The 15,891-nt window shown below is 38.9% G+C and overlaps 1 protein-coding gene across 8 annotated transcripts in view; it reads right to left on the reverse strand.

Moving 5' to 3' along the window:
• Nucleotides 1-10,168: 10,168 nt before the first annotated feature.
• Nucleotides 10,169-15,891, reverse strand: part of CPEB3 (cytoplasmic polyadenylation element binding protein 3) — an 80,379-nt gene continuing 74,656 nt past the window's right edge. For 7 of the 8 annotated variants that reach the window (XM_039554399.1, XM_039554398.1, XM_039554397.1 and 4 more), the window contains one exon: nt 10,169-15,855. In XM_039554399.1, coding sequence (XP_039410333.1) covers nt 15,628-15,855 — 228 coding nt within the window. In that variant the 3' untranslated portion in view covers nt 10,169-15,627. The remainder of the gene's footprint in view (nt 15,856-15,891) is intronic. The other variant, XM_039554396.1, reaches the window with a different exon arrangement.

The raw sequence follows: 15,891 nt of genomic DNA on the forward strand, positions 1-15,891 counted from the left end.
AATTATAAGTAAGACCAGTGCATTCCTGACTGGCTGTAAGATCTCAGACAAGTAATTTATTTTCAGTCCTCCTGTTATTTTTATGTGCTCATTTTGTTTTTCGTGCTTAGACTGAAAGCACTTCAGGACAGAATCTCGCACTCTCTGCCCTATATAATGCCAGGCCTAACAAAGCTCTGCTTTGCTTTGGGGCCTTTAGACACTGATGAAACATAAATACTTTCAAAGACAATTAGCAGCATGGACTTTGAATGGGAAGTTATAGTCTGGCCTGAGAAAGAGGAATCTTTACTGCTCTTCCCTATCTGCTGATGAATATTCTCTTGGAAGGGAGGAGACTGGAAATTTTTGCAAACATTCTAAATGTTCAAGATGCTTTCAGAATTGTGGCTGAGTCTGAAGAACCTGCAGTGTGAGTGGTCAAATTGTTTGGCTGGAAATCAAATTAGCTTGATACCTGCATGTCTCACTAGCACCTAAAGCCTAGAAGAGGTTTAGTAAAAATTAAAGAACTCCCTGTCCTAAGCAAATACTTGTGATTACTTACAAAACTTAACCATCAAGTGCCTTGAGGGAGACAAGCTTGACAGTGTGGTAATATTTAGGCTGTAAAGCAAACAGATCAAAATAGGCTTTCCTTTGAAGAATTATATAAATTTTCCATTCCTTTTTTTAATTTTGTTTGCTATTATTTTTATCACAGCAGCACCTGAGAGTCCAGTCAGCATAAAGAGCAGGGCAACATACAAACCCTGCCATAAAATTCTGCTCTTCTTCTGAAGCGCCGTTGGTCTTAGGGCACAGTGAGAGGGGCAAATTAAGTTGCTTGAGAGAACTTAAAATGCAGAGTAACTGCATTTTATGACCTTTATTTCTCCAGAAGTTCTTGTCATGTCAGTTCTACCAGCTAATCTACTTTATTAATTTTTTTTTCCAGCTTGAGTTTTTTGTAGAGTCAGATTGCATTCTGTAGTAATTAGACAGATAAGAGCTGAGATAGGTGGAACTCTGGCAGAGACATAGGATTAAGTATCTGTGGAGTGGAAACTTCTTAACCATGATCAGCAGCAGAAGACAAGCAACTGGACATGCACTTATTAGATTAAGTCAGCCCTGGTGGCACAGGTGTGGGAAATAAGTGCAGTCAGAAATTTCTTCTCACTGATTGGTGCCAGGCTGTGACCTGCAAAGACAGTCACTGTTGCAATTACACTGGCCTTTAATTTCTTTGTTTTAAAAGCTAAAGGACATCGGCCCCCCCCCCCCCCCCCCCCCCCAATGTTTTAATAAACAGAGTGACCTGATGTAATCATAGGAGGGCACATTTAAGTATGGGTAGAGTATATACAATTTGTTTCACCCCATTCTCCTGTACAAGGCGCTTTAAACATAGGAAGTGTCACTAATTATTCCACAGGTGCAACACAAAAATTGTGGTCTGTGTGTTTTCCCTCAGAAGATTTGGGACTGTGAGAATGTCCTCTGTAATCAGTGAAAATACTTCTGTCATGGGAGTGGTGCAGGTTTAGATACTCTGTTGGTATCATCATGGTAGACTATTCTAATTTGCCTTCTAGTTCACTACCAAGCATTCCTAGTAATTGCAAGTTTTTGAGAAATAACAGCAGGTCACTAGACCTCCTGATCCTCAAGGCAGGCTCATCATTCACTTACCTGTAGTACACATAGGGGCAGCTAATAATATCTCTTAAACCCAGTAGGTCAGGTGCATCTTTATAGGCTGTTGGGTACCTGTTGGGTGGTTGGGGAATTCTGAACCTGCCCAGTGTCGAGGGCAGTTAATGCTTTTATATTTGGCAATGCAACTTCACCAGGACTATCTAGGAGGAAGTGGTGTGGACAGCAGCACACCTGAGATCTTGCCCTTCTTTAGCATGTGGGAATGTCACGTGGAATTCACACCTCTGTGTCCTTGCAGTCATCTAATTTTTTTTTTTCTTTTTCCTTTAATATGTCATTGTAACTGAAGCTCTTCTTATGAACTGTGAGTAAAGGTGGTGGCTTGCTGGTGGGAAACGAAAGTGTGCAATGCAGGTCTACAAAAGCACTTGCTCTTTAGATTTTGGTACTCTTCAGGCAGCTACTCTATAGTGACCTACTCTGCTTTGCCAGGGAAGGTAGTCGTGGGTCTGTGCAGAGGCACCTTTAGGCAACTTAGTCCGCCAGAGAGTTCAGACAGCCTCAAGGTTATGCAGAAGGTGAGTAGGAGTTTTCAGGAACAGTTTTGGACTTTAATTTTTAATTACATCCTTTTTTATTTTTTCAGTTTGGCCCTACAGTGAAATTTGATTAAGACAGTACTAAAGGTTTTTCCACACCAACAATTTCACCTTCAAAGGCATTTGCAGCTGTGACCTCAGATATTGTCACTGTTTCCTGTATTTCTCCTCTACTGACAGAAGGAGGAATTCATGTTCACTGTTCATAAATAGGATCATGGCAGAGAACATCCTGACTCTGTGTGCAATCTCTCTGCCTGCAGTCTGTCTGCTTGATCTGCCAACCCTAAATTTTCATCTCCCCACCTGATTCGAAAAGGGGCAGATACTAGATTTTTCTGTGAAATGAACTGCTGAATTAGCAACTCTCTCATCTAAGGGCCACAAATGGAAATGAAGGGCTAATTCCCTGTGCTGTGGCGCTCAGCTCTGAATTATGTGGCAGGCGCTCTGAGTGCTGCATTTGATATTCTTAGAAACCATTTTGATTGGAGCAAATGCAGATGAAAGGCTCAACAGATAACAAACCAGAGGAATTTCCTTCAGCCCGAGGTTTGTGTCCTCATTCAGAAGTTGGATTTGGAATCTGCTTGTCCTGGGTGTCATCAGAGTATGTTTTGAAAGCACGCACACAACTGTCCAGAAAATCTGAGAGGATTGCTGGCCAGCTCATTTGTCTTTACAGGTTACATCTGGCTTTGATGAGCTGCACATACATGCATATGATCTTTGTCCAGGTGGACAAAATGTCTAGTTTAATGTTTAGCAATAGGTCCTTCATAGCCTTTCAGTCAAGGGCTTCAGTTACATATTAATGGCGCAGATCTTTGTGCAGGTTCAAGAGCAGGAACATTGGTACATACTGGGGTAGGGAATGTTTTGGCTCACCGTGCCAGATATAGCTGTTGGCCCCAATTTGGCAATTACTTCAGTATCCATGTAATTTTAAGCACATAAGTAATTCCAGTCAGTCAGGCTTGTGTTTAAAAGTGTGTTGCTGGCTGGGGAATTTCTGGCTTCTATAGCTGTTCAAATCTTGGCTCCCAGGAATCTTCCTCCAAATTTAACAACATTTCTGCTTTACTCTCTTGTGGTAGAAAACTGGTAGCCTGCTTTGCTCTGTCAGCACAGACAGCAAATCTGCTTTAGCTTCCATCCTGTGAGGATCTGTCATTTATGCATTGGACAGATACCTTGATGGGAATAAACATGGGATGGTTTACTTGAGAGGCCATGCAATGTGGGCTGCTAAAGCTGAGACTCGTTATTCAGGTTGCATGGAAATGCAGCCCAGACAATTGGCAAAAATCTTACACACACTTTCACAAAGTTGGGTGCTTGTTCCACAAAGTTTGGAAGTTTTGCAGAGCTTAAGTAGGGCAGTACAGAGTAAGAGCCAGGAGAGGTATTGGAAATGGAATTGCTTTTTCACCAGTATTGGGAGAGAAATGCGTAAGCTCCTTTGAACTGGAACATGAAGCTACATCAGCTCCATGCTATACATGAGATAAATATTGTTCAGGGCAGTGTGGAGAAGATATAGCAGCTTAAATCTTGAGGGAGAGGAAGGACTGTTTGGGACATTTGTAAGTAAGGGAAATATATTTAAATATAAGGTGCTATTCCTTGTCCTGATTTTTTTTTTTTTTTTAATGGATCCTTCACTGTATTGTACCATAACCTGTACAAGTGAAGGAGTTTCTTCTTTTCTCTGGGCAGTGATTTGTTTTATCTTTTTTTTTTATTCACTTGTACTAGGAAATGTCTGCTGGCCATCAGCCATTTCCACGTTGGCTGTGGAAGAATGAGCCTGTAATAGGAAGAGAGTACTGCCCTACAGTGTAGTCCTTTCTCTTCCTTTTTAACCATATCTTTCCATTGAAGAGCAGAGACTGTCCAGCCTGGCTCAGGTCAAAATGGAAGAATGGCAAAAGTAGATTTTCCTGGGAAGCTGTTTTTTTCCATTCACAGCTAAGTGTGTAACTTCACATCAGAGCTGGTCTGGCTAAATGAGCACCTTGGATACCTCTCTCCCCACTACATCCTAGATGACTTCCTCATCTTCAGCTCTTCCTCCAGCTGGAAAAGCCACAAGTAGCTGGAGACTTCTGTCAGCTGTACTGACAGAACTACTGTCTTCTCTGTCAGCAAATCCACAGCTGTTCCCAGGTGCACACCAAATATCTCCAAGCAAAGCAGCAAGAAGTGGGGTTCAGTTTATGACACATTTTCCTGGCTTCTGTAGAATTAATAGGAGCATGTCGCTCAGTGGGTTGCATCAGACAGCCCAGTGAGGTATTGCTCTGTCTCTTCCTCAGCTGTGCACTTGAGGCTTCTGTTCATACTTCAGAGCAAGGATGATCTGAGGTATGTGTAAGGGTCTAGAGCATGTCTGGGACTGTGCTTGTGGGGAGAGGTGGAACTGACAGAAGGGTGATATCAGCACCTTCTAAAGCCTCAGAAGGGATATCATGTTCTTCAGATCCAGCGAGAACCAGCATCTTCCCTGATTGCCTTGTCCCACTGCCAGGGTGAGGCTATTATGAGTAAATGGCTCGGTAATAGGAGGAGCTGCAGAAGGGCCTCAGGAGCCCAAGCAGGTGGTACAGCTGGTGATGACAGGCACAGTCTGTGGGAACAGTATGTGTGCTGGAGATAGCCAGGGAGAACCCATTTTAGCAAGAGCTGGGCAGACTCACGGTCACATGGCTCTGGCTCAGCTGTACAGCCTGAGCTTTAGGAAGCTGAGAGAACCAAGTTTTCAGAATTTGCATACTGCAGCTGAGTGACTCCACTGACTCCATTTCCTGGGGCCAGTGAGTTGTTCTCAAAGTCCTGTTTCTGCAAGAACCACAAAATGAATGACAAAACTCCCAGAATTTCTAATCTGATAGTGCATTTGGAATTGGTTTGGAAATTGGGCAAAGATTCAGCTTGAGTATTTGATATGAAGTGTTCACTTCTGGCTAATGCTATTTCTGTTACATCCCTCCTTCAGAGCATGATTTAAGAGGGCTGTCTGAGAGAAGGGCACTTGCTGACTCTGCGTTACCTCCTGCAGCATTTTGAATGCAGCATAATTCCCCTGTGAAAAGAACCAATACAACCAATCCCCGTGAACTCTTCACACTTGACAGAAACACAAGTGAAGAGGGTGATCCATAATAATTAGGAAATTGGGATCAAAAGCAGGCAGGCTTAGCCCAAACTGTTTTTTCTCAGGGGCAATATTGCAGCTTATAATACACAACTTAATTACTAGAGAACATCCTTTCTGCAAGTGCAGGCAGTTTCCAGAGTGGAAAACTGCTATAAATATAGTTCTAAATTCTACTCAAACTAGGTTAGGAGAGCATGATCTTGGGTAGTATTTAAAAGAGTAAAAGGAGAATGCCATGTAGTGTTGTCCTATTTCTGGCATCACTCCTTAGTGGAAAAGCCATTGTCACCTATCTGCCCTCATATGTCATTCAGAAACAAGAAATCAAACACAAGACAGAAATGATGGTCCTTACGATCCTTTTCCAAACAAAAGTGGTTGTCCTACTTTAGGGCAGTGGCAGGCATGTTCAGCTCAGGGCTGCAAATGCTCTGTTAAAGGCAGACTGAGCTATGTGTGTGTGAGGAGTCCTTTTGTGTGTCACAGATACCGTGTTAATAAAAGTCTAAGCTGCAGAAGAGGTTCATCCTCCCCCACACTTTGCTGCTTTTCCTTTTACTTTATACATGTACTCTACACTCTATAGGCTCTGTTCAATGGAGCTAAGACTCACAGGATGGAGGTAAATTTAAGATTTAAGGGTTTTTTTTAATATGTTGTGTAAGAATAGTCTGACAAATGCAGAGGGTATCATGTATCTTAGCATTTGTTTTCCTTTGTTTCATACAACCCCCAGTTTCATTGAGGATTAGATGTCAGCAGCCATTACACAGCAGGGAGTTAATTACAGAAGTTACTGGATTATATAATGGTGTAAAGATTTCCAGACTCAGTAAGTTATATCTCCTCATGACCAGTTTTTTTTCTTGCCTTCTGGCCATATAGTCTATACTAAACATTTTTCAGGGCAGTGATTGAAGTAGTTTTACTGAAGGAATTTTAGCACTGAAGTTTCCTGGTATCTGATGGATTTTTCCAGAAGAAAACATTAGCAAGAGACCGTTACAGTTTGTCACATTTATATCCTATCCTGCTCTGAGGGTAGTGCTTTCGTTGCATGGCCATAAAGTAATGGTGTTTCTCTGCCTCTAAACTCTCTTCACAGAAAAGTGCTAAAACATTCTATTTCTGGATTTGCTTTTTTTGTCCTTTGTAGGATTGGGGTGAGGGGCATGGAGGGGTGCGAGGGGGTGTGATTGCATTATGCTTTGCCTCATAGGGTGCAGGTTCTTCAGCTCTTCAAGACTTGAGAGTCATTTTCCTCTGTATGGCAGGTAATTTATTTTCAGTGCTTATAGGAGTATATATTTTCTGCTGTTGTCTGGCACTGATATTTAGCATCTTTGAACAGAACAACATAAGCACCTAATGTATGTATTTTTAAAAAAATCTGAACTGAGAAAAGGAAAAACAAGTCAAGGTCTCAAAGCTGAACCTACAACGTTATGCCAGTGATGTTGAATTTGAGCATTACCATGTCTAATTGTTTAGCCTGTGGTGGCCACAGCATAATCCCAGTCCTTGAGTTAGGCACCTGTAAGTAAATGTGATGCAGAGATACTTAAGGTGCTTTAGCATGGGCTAATTTAGTTGCTTTTCAGGGTGGTTTATCACACAGAGTGTCACACACTCAAAACAGTAGCGTTTACTTGCATTATGCTGCCTGTGACTGGACTAAGGCTTTTGCTTTCTGTTGTTCCACTTCTGTGTAAAACAAATTAAGATTCTCTGGACTGAGAGGGTGGAGCATAGGAATGACTTATTAACTGAAAGGCTTGGACACCCACTTGGGAAGGAGGAGATGTTGGTTTTGGTTTTTGGCCTGTTTCTGAGTTCAATGTAATAATCAAATACTCTTGCTTATTTCTGCCAGTGACCGAAATTTGCCCATTTACAAATGATAGCATGCAGGTCCAGTCAGAAGTAAGAAAGATACAGTTAGATTGCCCAGCAGGACATTTCTGGCACATGTGTCTATGCTGTGATTCTGTGGGCCCTGAGTACAATATGCACAAGGCAGTTGGAGGAATTAGGCACATTGTGAACAAGATTTTGCCCATCTCCTAGAATTTCATGTTTGTTATTTGACTCTGACCATGTTCTGTAGTCTGACAATGAGATTAGAGGCTTTTGATGTAACTCTGAAAGGCAAAGATTTTGGAGGACAGATGAGTTGAGATCATGTATCTTTGCATGACTTTTGGCAGTTATTTTGGAGAATTATTTTGCATATGAATAGTACCAGCTCTATCTCTCTTTCAGACTTTCATGTCAATGGGTGCATGTTGAAGCTGGCAAGGAAGTCAAGAAGATGTATCAGAGGGAACGATCATGTTACATATAATTTTATGAACAACCATTTTGATTATTTACCTTAATGGTGATGCTTATGCTCTTCCAGAGACCATTCTTCTTCACTTGGTAAAGGCCAAAACACATATCACAAAATAGTTAAGAGTAGTTGCCACAACCATGAGTAAATAGGTTTAGTTCTAGCTCCATAGTGCAGGAAATTTTGAAAAAGATAATAGTAAAAAATATAGATATCCCCAAGTGTTTTGACTACTCAGGCTATTGGATAGAGAAGGAGGAATACACCTTTGTTGTCCAGTATGTGAAACATGGGCTGATAAATAAGTTTGCAAGTGCTTTCTGTATTTAGGCCTGCAGATGGAAAACAATACAGGGGAATACCCTGAGAATCTAAGTAGATCTTGGGTTATTGAACAATTGAGAAGTATTATGACACAAGCAGTTTTATATATTCCTGTTCACAAAAACATAGGCCCAAGCAATGCTAGGGCAGCAGCTCAAAGGGAATTTTAAGAAGTTGGTAGCAAATAAACATCACTTAAGCTCCTAAATGGATGCCTGGTTTTACTGATTTAGCCCCAGGTGCCTCCCATCGTACTCAAGTAATGTACCATGGGAAGCTGCTGTGCTCTGAATGGAACAGCACAAATTCTGTCCCAGCTGTTGCCAAGGGCCTGCCATATGACTTTATATTTGCTGATAGTTTACTTCTCCTTCAAAAACAGGAAAAAGGGGGAGATTTCTGGACCTTTATCATGTTTCCTTCTCTAATTGCTGTATGTGCTGTTTGTCACCCCAAAATAAACTGCAAAAACTTGTTTGCCTGAGGGGAGAGAGAAGATTCATTTGAACAGGCATTGTCCGGTGTGCAGCTGGTACATGCAACTTTGCCCTGCATTCATAATGGAATTGTGTGCTATAAGGGTTTTGCAAGTAGCTTGTAACATTTTTATGAAAACAGGTTACATAGGTTTCTTGTTTTAAAACCCATTTCCTGATTCATCCCTGGGAGAGAATGCAGCAATTCTCCTCCTGTGCTCATGCTGTTTATCTTTTGCTAAACAGAGGAAAGCAGATTATGGTTTTTAAGAGCTAAGCTTTGGCATTTCTGCAGGTCTGTGTGAGGGGGGACACGTTGCTTTGGTGCCTTGAGTGCAAAAATGTTTAGTTTGGGAGCATGTCTAAATAGGCTTAATGCACTTCAATAGTCACAGGTGACTATTTTAGTTAAGTTTGCCAAAATAAAATATACCAACCAGAAGCAAAGGAGGACATGCAGACTTTTGTACTTAAGTGCACTGGTTTAAATTAAGTTACTGCAACCTTTTTTTACTGCAGGCAAAGGCTGAGGTAAACGCTGTTATCAGCGGGAGAAGGGAGTTGTCAGTATCAGCGTACCTTGCCAGCAGCATGGCTGACTTTATCAGGAAGGGAAGAATTGGGGATTAGAAGGTTCAGAGGGGCTGCACTTCTTCCCACAACTGTTCTCTTTAACTGGGGAGGGGATAAACTCACACTGACTTTTGTCCAGATGGACTTGGAACATTGTACAGTGAGAAGCTACACTAAGCAATTAATTGGGAGGTGTTTTTAAGAACTCCCTCCCCAAATTTAGGTCTGAAGTAAGGAGAAGCCTACAGCTTCTCATACATTCATTCACTCCTAGAATGAATACTACAGATCACTGCCTTGTAAAAGCACTTCTCCTGGCAGAGCAGTCAGCAGACCATTCCCCTGAAAGTTAGGTTATTCACTATCAGTTTGAAAACAAGTCAGCCTGTAATTTCTAGTGCTGATAGCTCCAGCAGGGTTCTTGAGCTGCATTTATGTAGACATTGAAAGCAAGCAGTGAGACTACGTACTGTTCTTGGGGTCTTCACTTGCCCTGATATAGAAGAATTCACATTTTTTTCAAGGAAGTGTTCTATGGCATTCCAAACAGCTGTACTGCTGAGCTTTAGTTGTCTCCTATTCTTAAAAAATAAGCCTTTACAAACTTCTGTTGCAGAGCTTTTTTATTTTTTTAACTGATCAGTCTAATCTCTGCCTGCAACCATTGCTAAACTGCTAATAAAAGTGTGCAGTATGTTAGCCAGCAACTTTTCTTTAGCTCAGAGAAAATAATTGAACAGTTCCTTTCCTCAAGGCACTTGATTCTACATTCCCAGAAATATTTCCATCATATATATTTTTGTATTTACCTTCAGTTTAGCATAATAAATACCTCTTTAAGGTGGCTTTTCCATTTTAGAGAGAATATATAAGTGGATCATATATTTGCATTATAAAATAACTAGGAAAGACAGTTTGTGTGCATGTAAGGTGTGTCTTTGCTTAACTTCATCTAGTGTAAAGAGTTTCCCAGTACAAGATTTGGGGGTTTTGTATCTAGTTTACATTCCCATAAAGTATATCCCAAGATTTCCTTAGCATTTGCAAAGGATGACAAATATCAGTACTTCATACAACTATATTTAATAAGTTATTACAGAAAAAAATAAAGTCCAAACTACAAAGTTTAAGCAGTTGTAAGCAATAGCAGCATTGAGCTCCATGTTTAGTCACAGTACTGCAGTTCCATACAAGCATTAGTCCAAGCCAAAAAGGAAGAAGCCTTGTTAGAATTACTAGCAAAAACAATCTAAGAGAACATGTAATAAAAGATACAGTACATTTAAAATTAGTTGAAAAACAAGTACAGAGATCTTAGCTGTGAATGCTCTAAAAGTTAATGTCCATTAGTTTGACAGTAAAATTACAAATATCTAATACTTTATACCCCAACAGAACTACATCCAGGAAAGAAAAAAGAGCAAAAGTTATCTCTTGTTAGCACCCTGGTTTTCTACTTACTGGTGAACTTTTTGTCATGTAAATTTGAGTGTGTCAGAATTATGTGACCAATGTGATTTCTGACCAGCTACCCATTTGGGGTATAGAGTAGTCACTAACATGAATATAAAATACTCTGTGGTATGATAGAACACTATAGCAGCAGAGATTAAGAAGTTTGTCTGTTTAAAAAAAAAGAAAGAAAGGAAGGAAAAGAAAAAGGGTTTAGCTGACATCATACAAACTAGCATAAAAGCAACTACATACAAGCCAGATTAAACAAAAGAGACACTTCTACAAATCTGTGACTAATCTTTCACTCATACCTTGCAAGTAGAGATGTCACAATACTGAAATATTAACATGGGAGCTTTTCCCAGTTAAGCGCCTTTTTTTTTCTTTTTTCTTTTTTTTTTTTTTTTACTACTCTAACAGATAGTGAAATCAGCAAAGTTATTTGCTAACTGCATATTTGCAATACAATTTGTTTTAGCCCATGCCTTGCTAGCAGGCTATAAAATACAAGCATGTCGGCAGAAATATAAGCATAAACTTTGTACCACTTAGCAGGAATTTTTTATTCCCTCTTCATTCCTTAATCTCCTTTGTTTGCAATTTGTGTACATTCCAACCAGTAGTACCTAATTTGAGTCTAAATTTTACTTCACTATTTGATCTAGTCTATACATTACTTACAGAACTGAACACACAGAGGATACACAATAGACCAACTCTGGGCACATTTCTTCCCACAAGTCACGGACGAGTCACTCTAACACTCGAGCAGAAGTTAAGTCTAAAAGGTCATCAGCAACTTGTGGAAGCGAGAGTTTTGTCTAGAGAAAGTCATTGTATGCCCTGTTTACGCAACACCAGTTTTAGTCTGGATTGTTTCAGGTGCCAGAACAGTCACTGGCTTCAGGAAGGGGTTTCTTCTGGCTGCATAGGGAAACAAAGGTGATGTAAATGGAGGTGAAAAGTGTTTTGATACTGGCCCTTGGTATTGCCAATACAAAAGAAAAAAAGGACAAAGACACAAGAGAGGCCGAGAAGAACGGAGAAAGACAAAGAAGCTGAACGGATGTTCAGACGTGGTGGCAATATGAGTTACTGCATTGCTACCAGGGGATGGACAGAGAGTATTTTGCATTAACTTGGCAGCTCCCACCCATGTGGGGTGGCTGGGTTAGAAAATGGTGTGGGCACCAACAGTCTGCTCCACGCTGCCACTGAGAAACGCATGCAGAGAGGGACTTGTGCAGGAAAGGGGCAATTTCATTAAATAAACACGGTGGCAAAATACAATGAAGAATATATATTTTAGGAGGTTCAATCTAAGGCTATTGAAAAGAGAGGTTACTGAGTTCATGACAAGAAAAGTAATGAAGAATTATGCTGAATGGGCAGGGTCAAAAACCCATTGTTCAATAGATTTAGTTCCTTATAACGGCAATAGTATTTCATCAACACTGGTGGTGTATAAATCTAGACAGCGAACTGGTACTGTGACATCCCTATTATCTCCCTAAATCATTTTGATAAAGGAAAAGGCTTTTCAAAATATCACGTTTTTTCTGCTTCATTCTGTCATTTTATTGCCCAATTCTTTGTTACAATTTTCCAATCACTTTACATAACCAACCATTTTCATCATTGCCACACTATTGTAAACCACATCAGCAAGTTAATACATAAAGCTTTGCATTTCAAAAAACTAGACACTTTAGTAACAATATTACAAAGATTTTAGCTTCAAAAATAACTGAAAATGAAAAAAATAAACTTTTAAAGAATCAGCATCATAAAATTAATTTATTCCAAGTAAAAATACAAAATAATATTAATGACATTGACCAGATATGAAAGTCTCTCCCAGAAACAACTATATTAATGGTTGAGAAAGCACTCCTTAAAGAAAATACGAAATAAAAATGAAAAATATGTAAATATGTTTAATTTTTTTCTTAGCAAAAAATCTTTCTAAAAATAACAATGAAAATTTGTCTCAGTACAAAGGCTACATTACTATTGAAAAAATACCAGCATGAAGAAAAGGTACATATTTGACAGTAGAAAAATGATTTTAGTGAATCACAATGTCTAAAGTCTGCAATGAAAATAAATCTGCAATAAAGATTTATGCCTTTTTTCTTTTCATTTTTCTTTTTTTTTATACAAACAGTACAAACAGTATTGCACATAACAACAAATAGTCGAGGTTAGGTTAGCCTTCAAAAAAATCGACTAGTTCAAGTCTCACATCAGAAAAGGCCACAATAGGACCTGTTGTACCCAGGGGCTTCTTAGTCAAGTTGCAGTTCAGAACTCCATATTTTAAAAAATAATTTTTTTTGAAGGACCCTCTTTTAATATAACATATTAACAACTCAGGGGCACATTCATTTACAAAACAAAAGGGAGCATGTCATAATTTAATAAACTAAAAAAAGTTCTCTTTAAAAAAATACAAACAGAAGAACTCTCACAATTCTGGTCAGTCGTGCATAATCACACTTGATTATAAATATACAAATTAAGGGAAAATATTTTTTCACCTTCTATTCACAACTTTCAGCACCAAATGGAGTTTGTGTTTACACCTGTTCTTTATGATGATTTTGTTTCAGATTTAATCCAACATTATGCTATATTGTACATTTTCCAGCTTCTCTCTCTCTCGCTCTCTTTCTCTCTGGGGGTATTTTTCTACATGAAAGAGGGGTATTTCTTCAAAAAGGTTTACTTCTTTCACATAATTAGGTAGACTTCTGTAGGTTAGCTATGATCTTTAATATTACAGTTATAAAGCTCTAACTTCTTCATTTTCAAAAAAACTCAAATAAGCATGAAAAAAATAAAGTTACCCATCTGTTAAATCATTTTTCTTGCAGAATTAAATTAATATATATTTTTCTGAATAAACTTACTTAGAAAATATCATTTTCTTTCCTATATTTCAAAATTGAGGTATTGCAAAAGATCATGTCAGTCAGAAAGCATGCCTTTTTCTTTAAAAAAAATCATCAGCCGACTGTTGAAAACTGTCTAGATACAAAAAGTAGTGCATAACAAAATGTCTTGTACAGATGAAAAAAAACAGAAAAGACACCTGGGCTGGGAAAAGCAATATCACAAAACCGCCCAGAAGTAACTTCAAAAGGGATAATAATAATAAGCATTTTAAACCAGTAAAAAACTATTTTTTCTTTTTTTTTTTCTCCAAAAACAGAAAAAATCCTTTCAAAGCCAATACTTGCAACTAAACATTGGGAAAACCAACTTACTAAATTAGACACAAAGAAGGACATCACAACAAACAAAACCCAGAACATTTAAATCTACTATGCGGTGTCATATCCAGTCAGATTGTCCCCAGAACTGCAAAAACAAAGGAGGAAAAAGAAAAAAAAATAGTGTACACATTCTCACAATCATTAGTATACCAAGTGTGTTTATATTTATATGCTATCTGCAGCCCCATAGTTCATGCTAAAAAAATGTCCACTGTGTTAGCAGGTCTTAATTGTATTCAAGCTTCACAGGATACATCCAGGGATTAGAGAGATAACGCCACATCCACAGAGCAGACATCTCATGTTACTTTTATATGCAGACATTTCTTTAGCACCACTTTGTTTCCTAACTTCCTTAAATGTGCCTAGGTTATTAGTTTGACAGACTATCTAATCGGTAGTGTATGTACGCCAGCATGAGCTCTTTGGTTTTCTGGACAACGTCTGCAGCTACGTAAATGATGCAAGCATTAGGAGAGAGATTGTAACTAAGAGCTCATTTCTGTTTATGTACCTGTTATGAACTGTCAAAAATGTGTTAATGTCAGATACAGAGGCTTTAACAGTTAAGTTTGATCACAGTACTAGACATAATCACTTTACTATATAAAATAAATTGCACGATATATAACAGAGCACCGCAAAGTACTTCATCTACCATCCACAAATTTTTTTTTAAGAATATCCTACAGCTAGTTTTTATATTTGTTGTAATATAGGTCATTCTGTAATGGGCTGATCCTAATTTCAGAAGCATTACATTTACTGAGGCATGCCTTCCTCCAGTCAGTAATCAACTTTTTTTTGTTACTGAGCATTTTGTAGCCTACGTAGATCATAATTTGTGCATTGTGGGCAGGTTTTATATTAGACATATATAAAATTTATTGCATGCAGCAACCTGATTAAGTAAACATGCAGTCAAAAAATATTGACCTTCCTTGGAAGCTTTTCTGTATGCTATACTGATCTCCTTTCAGCAGCCATCACTATTTTAATCACATACTCATTTTTAATTGATACCCTAGCCTGAATAGAGTATTATGGTATTAGTAATACCATTTTAATAGCAGCAAAAGCTATTGCAGCATACATTTACATAACACTAGAAGACCTAACAAAACAAAACAAACCCAACAAAACAAACAAACAAACAAAAAAAAACCCTCAGCAAAACAAAAGAAAAAAGTCTGATCCAGCTTATGAGGTATCATCCTTACAAGTCAAAATGGAGAGCAACTAAAGGCTTATTTTCTTTAAGGGTTATTACTATTCTAAATGACCCAAACTAATGATTGCTGAATATCTGTTTAAGTTTTTGCTACATCTGCCACCTACTTGTGAATATTACCTTTGGTAAGTCATCTGCTAGGGGCAAGTCTAAATTTCTGAAAATAAGTGCATGCTCCAGTTTAAAAATAAAAATAATTATAATTACAATAAAAAAATCTTCATCACATACACATCAGCCCAGTGAAGACTGATGAGAATGGCAGTCTACATAATGTCACTAGTGACAAGTCTTGTGTAGGAAATTAAGGTACCAAGCAGATGTTTGTGTGAATCAAAGTGCAAAATCAGTACAGTTACACTCTGCCGGTTTGTATTATACTGGACACTGAGTTCAGTAATGTGACTGTAAATAATAATAATAGTAATAAAAAGACCCATATCTTCATTAAAGTCGAGGACGAATGCACAGATTTCCAGAACACTAAGCCCTGAGGCAGCGCTCTCTCTTCACTCAATTTTATTTACTCCAGTACTTGTTGCTGGGTGCGGCCGGGGTTCAGCTCCAGCGGAACGGGACGTGGCGGGGCCGGTCACCTCCCTCCTTTACCAGTGGTTTGTGGAACTCCCGCCCAGCACGAGAGTGTATGCTGGCCCAGCAGTATTCACAGTAATACTGCAAACAGGTAACATTGGCACAAAAGAATGGAGCAAATTTTCCACCACAGCGAGTGCCCTGGCATTCATCACACATCTGATCATCCAGCACATATGGCTTCACTTCCACCTGCACCAGGGACAAGAAAACAACTGTAAGAACATC

The sequence above is a fragment of the Corvus cornix genome, chromosome 6 (genome assembly GCF_000738735.6).
Source record: "Corvus cornix cornix isolate S_Up_H32 chromosome 6, ASM73873v5, whole genome shotgun sequence".
NCBI lineage: Eukaryota > Metazoa > Chordata > Aves > Passeriformes > Corvidae > Corvus > Corvus cornix.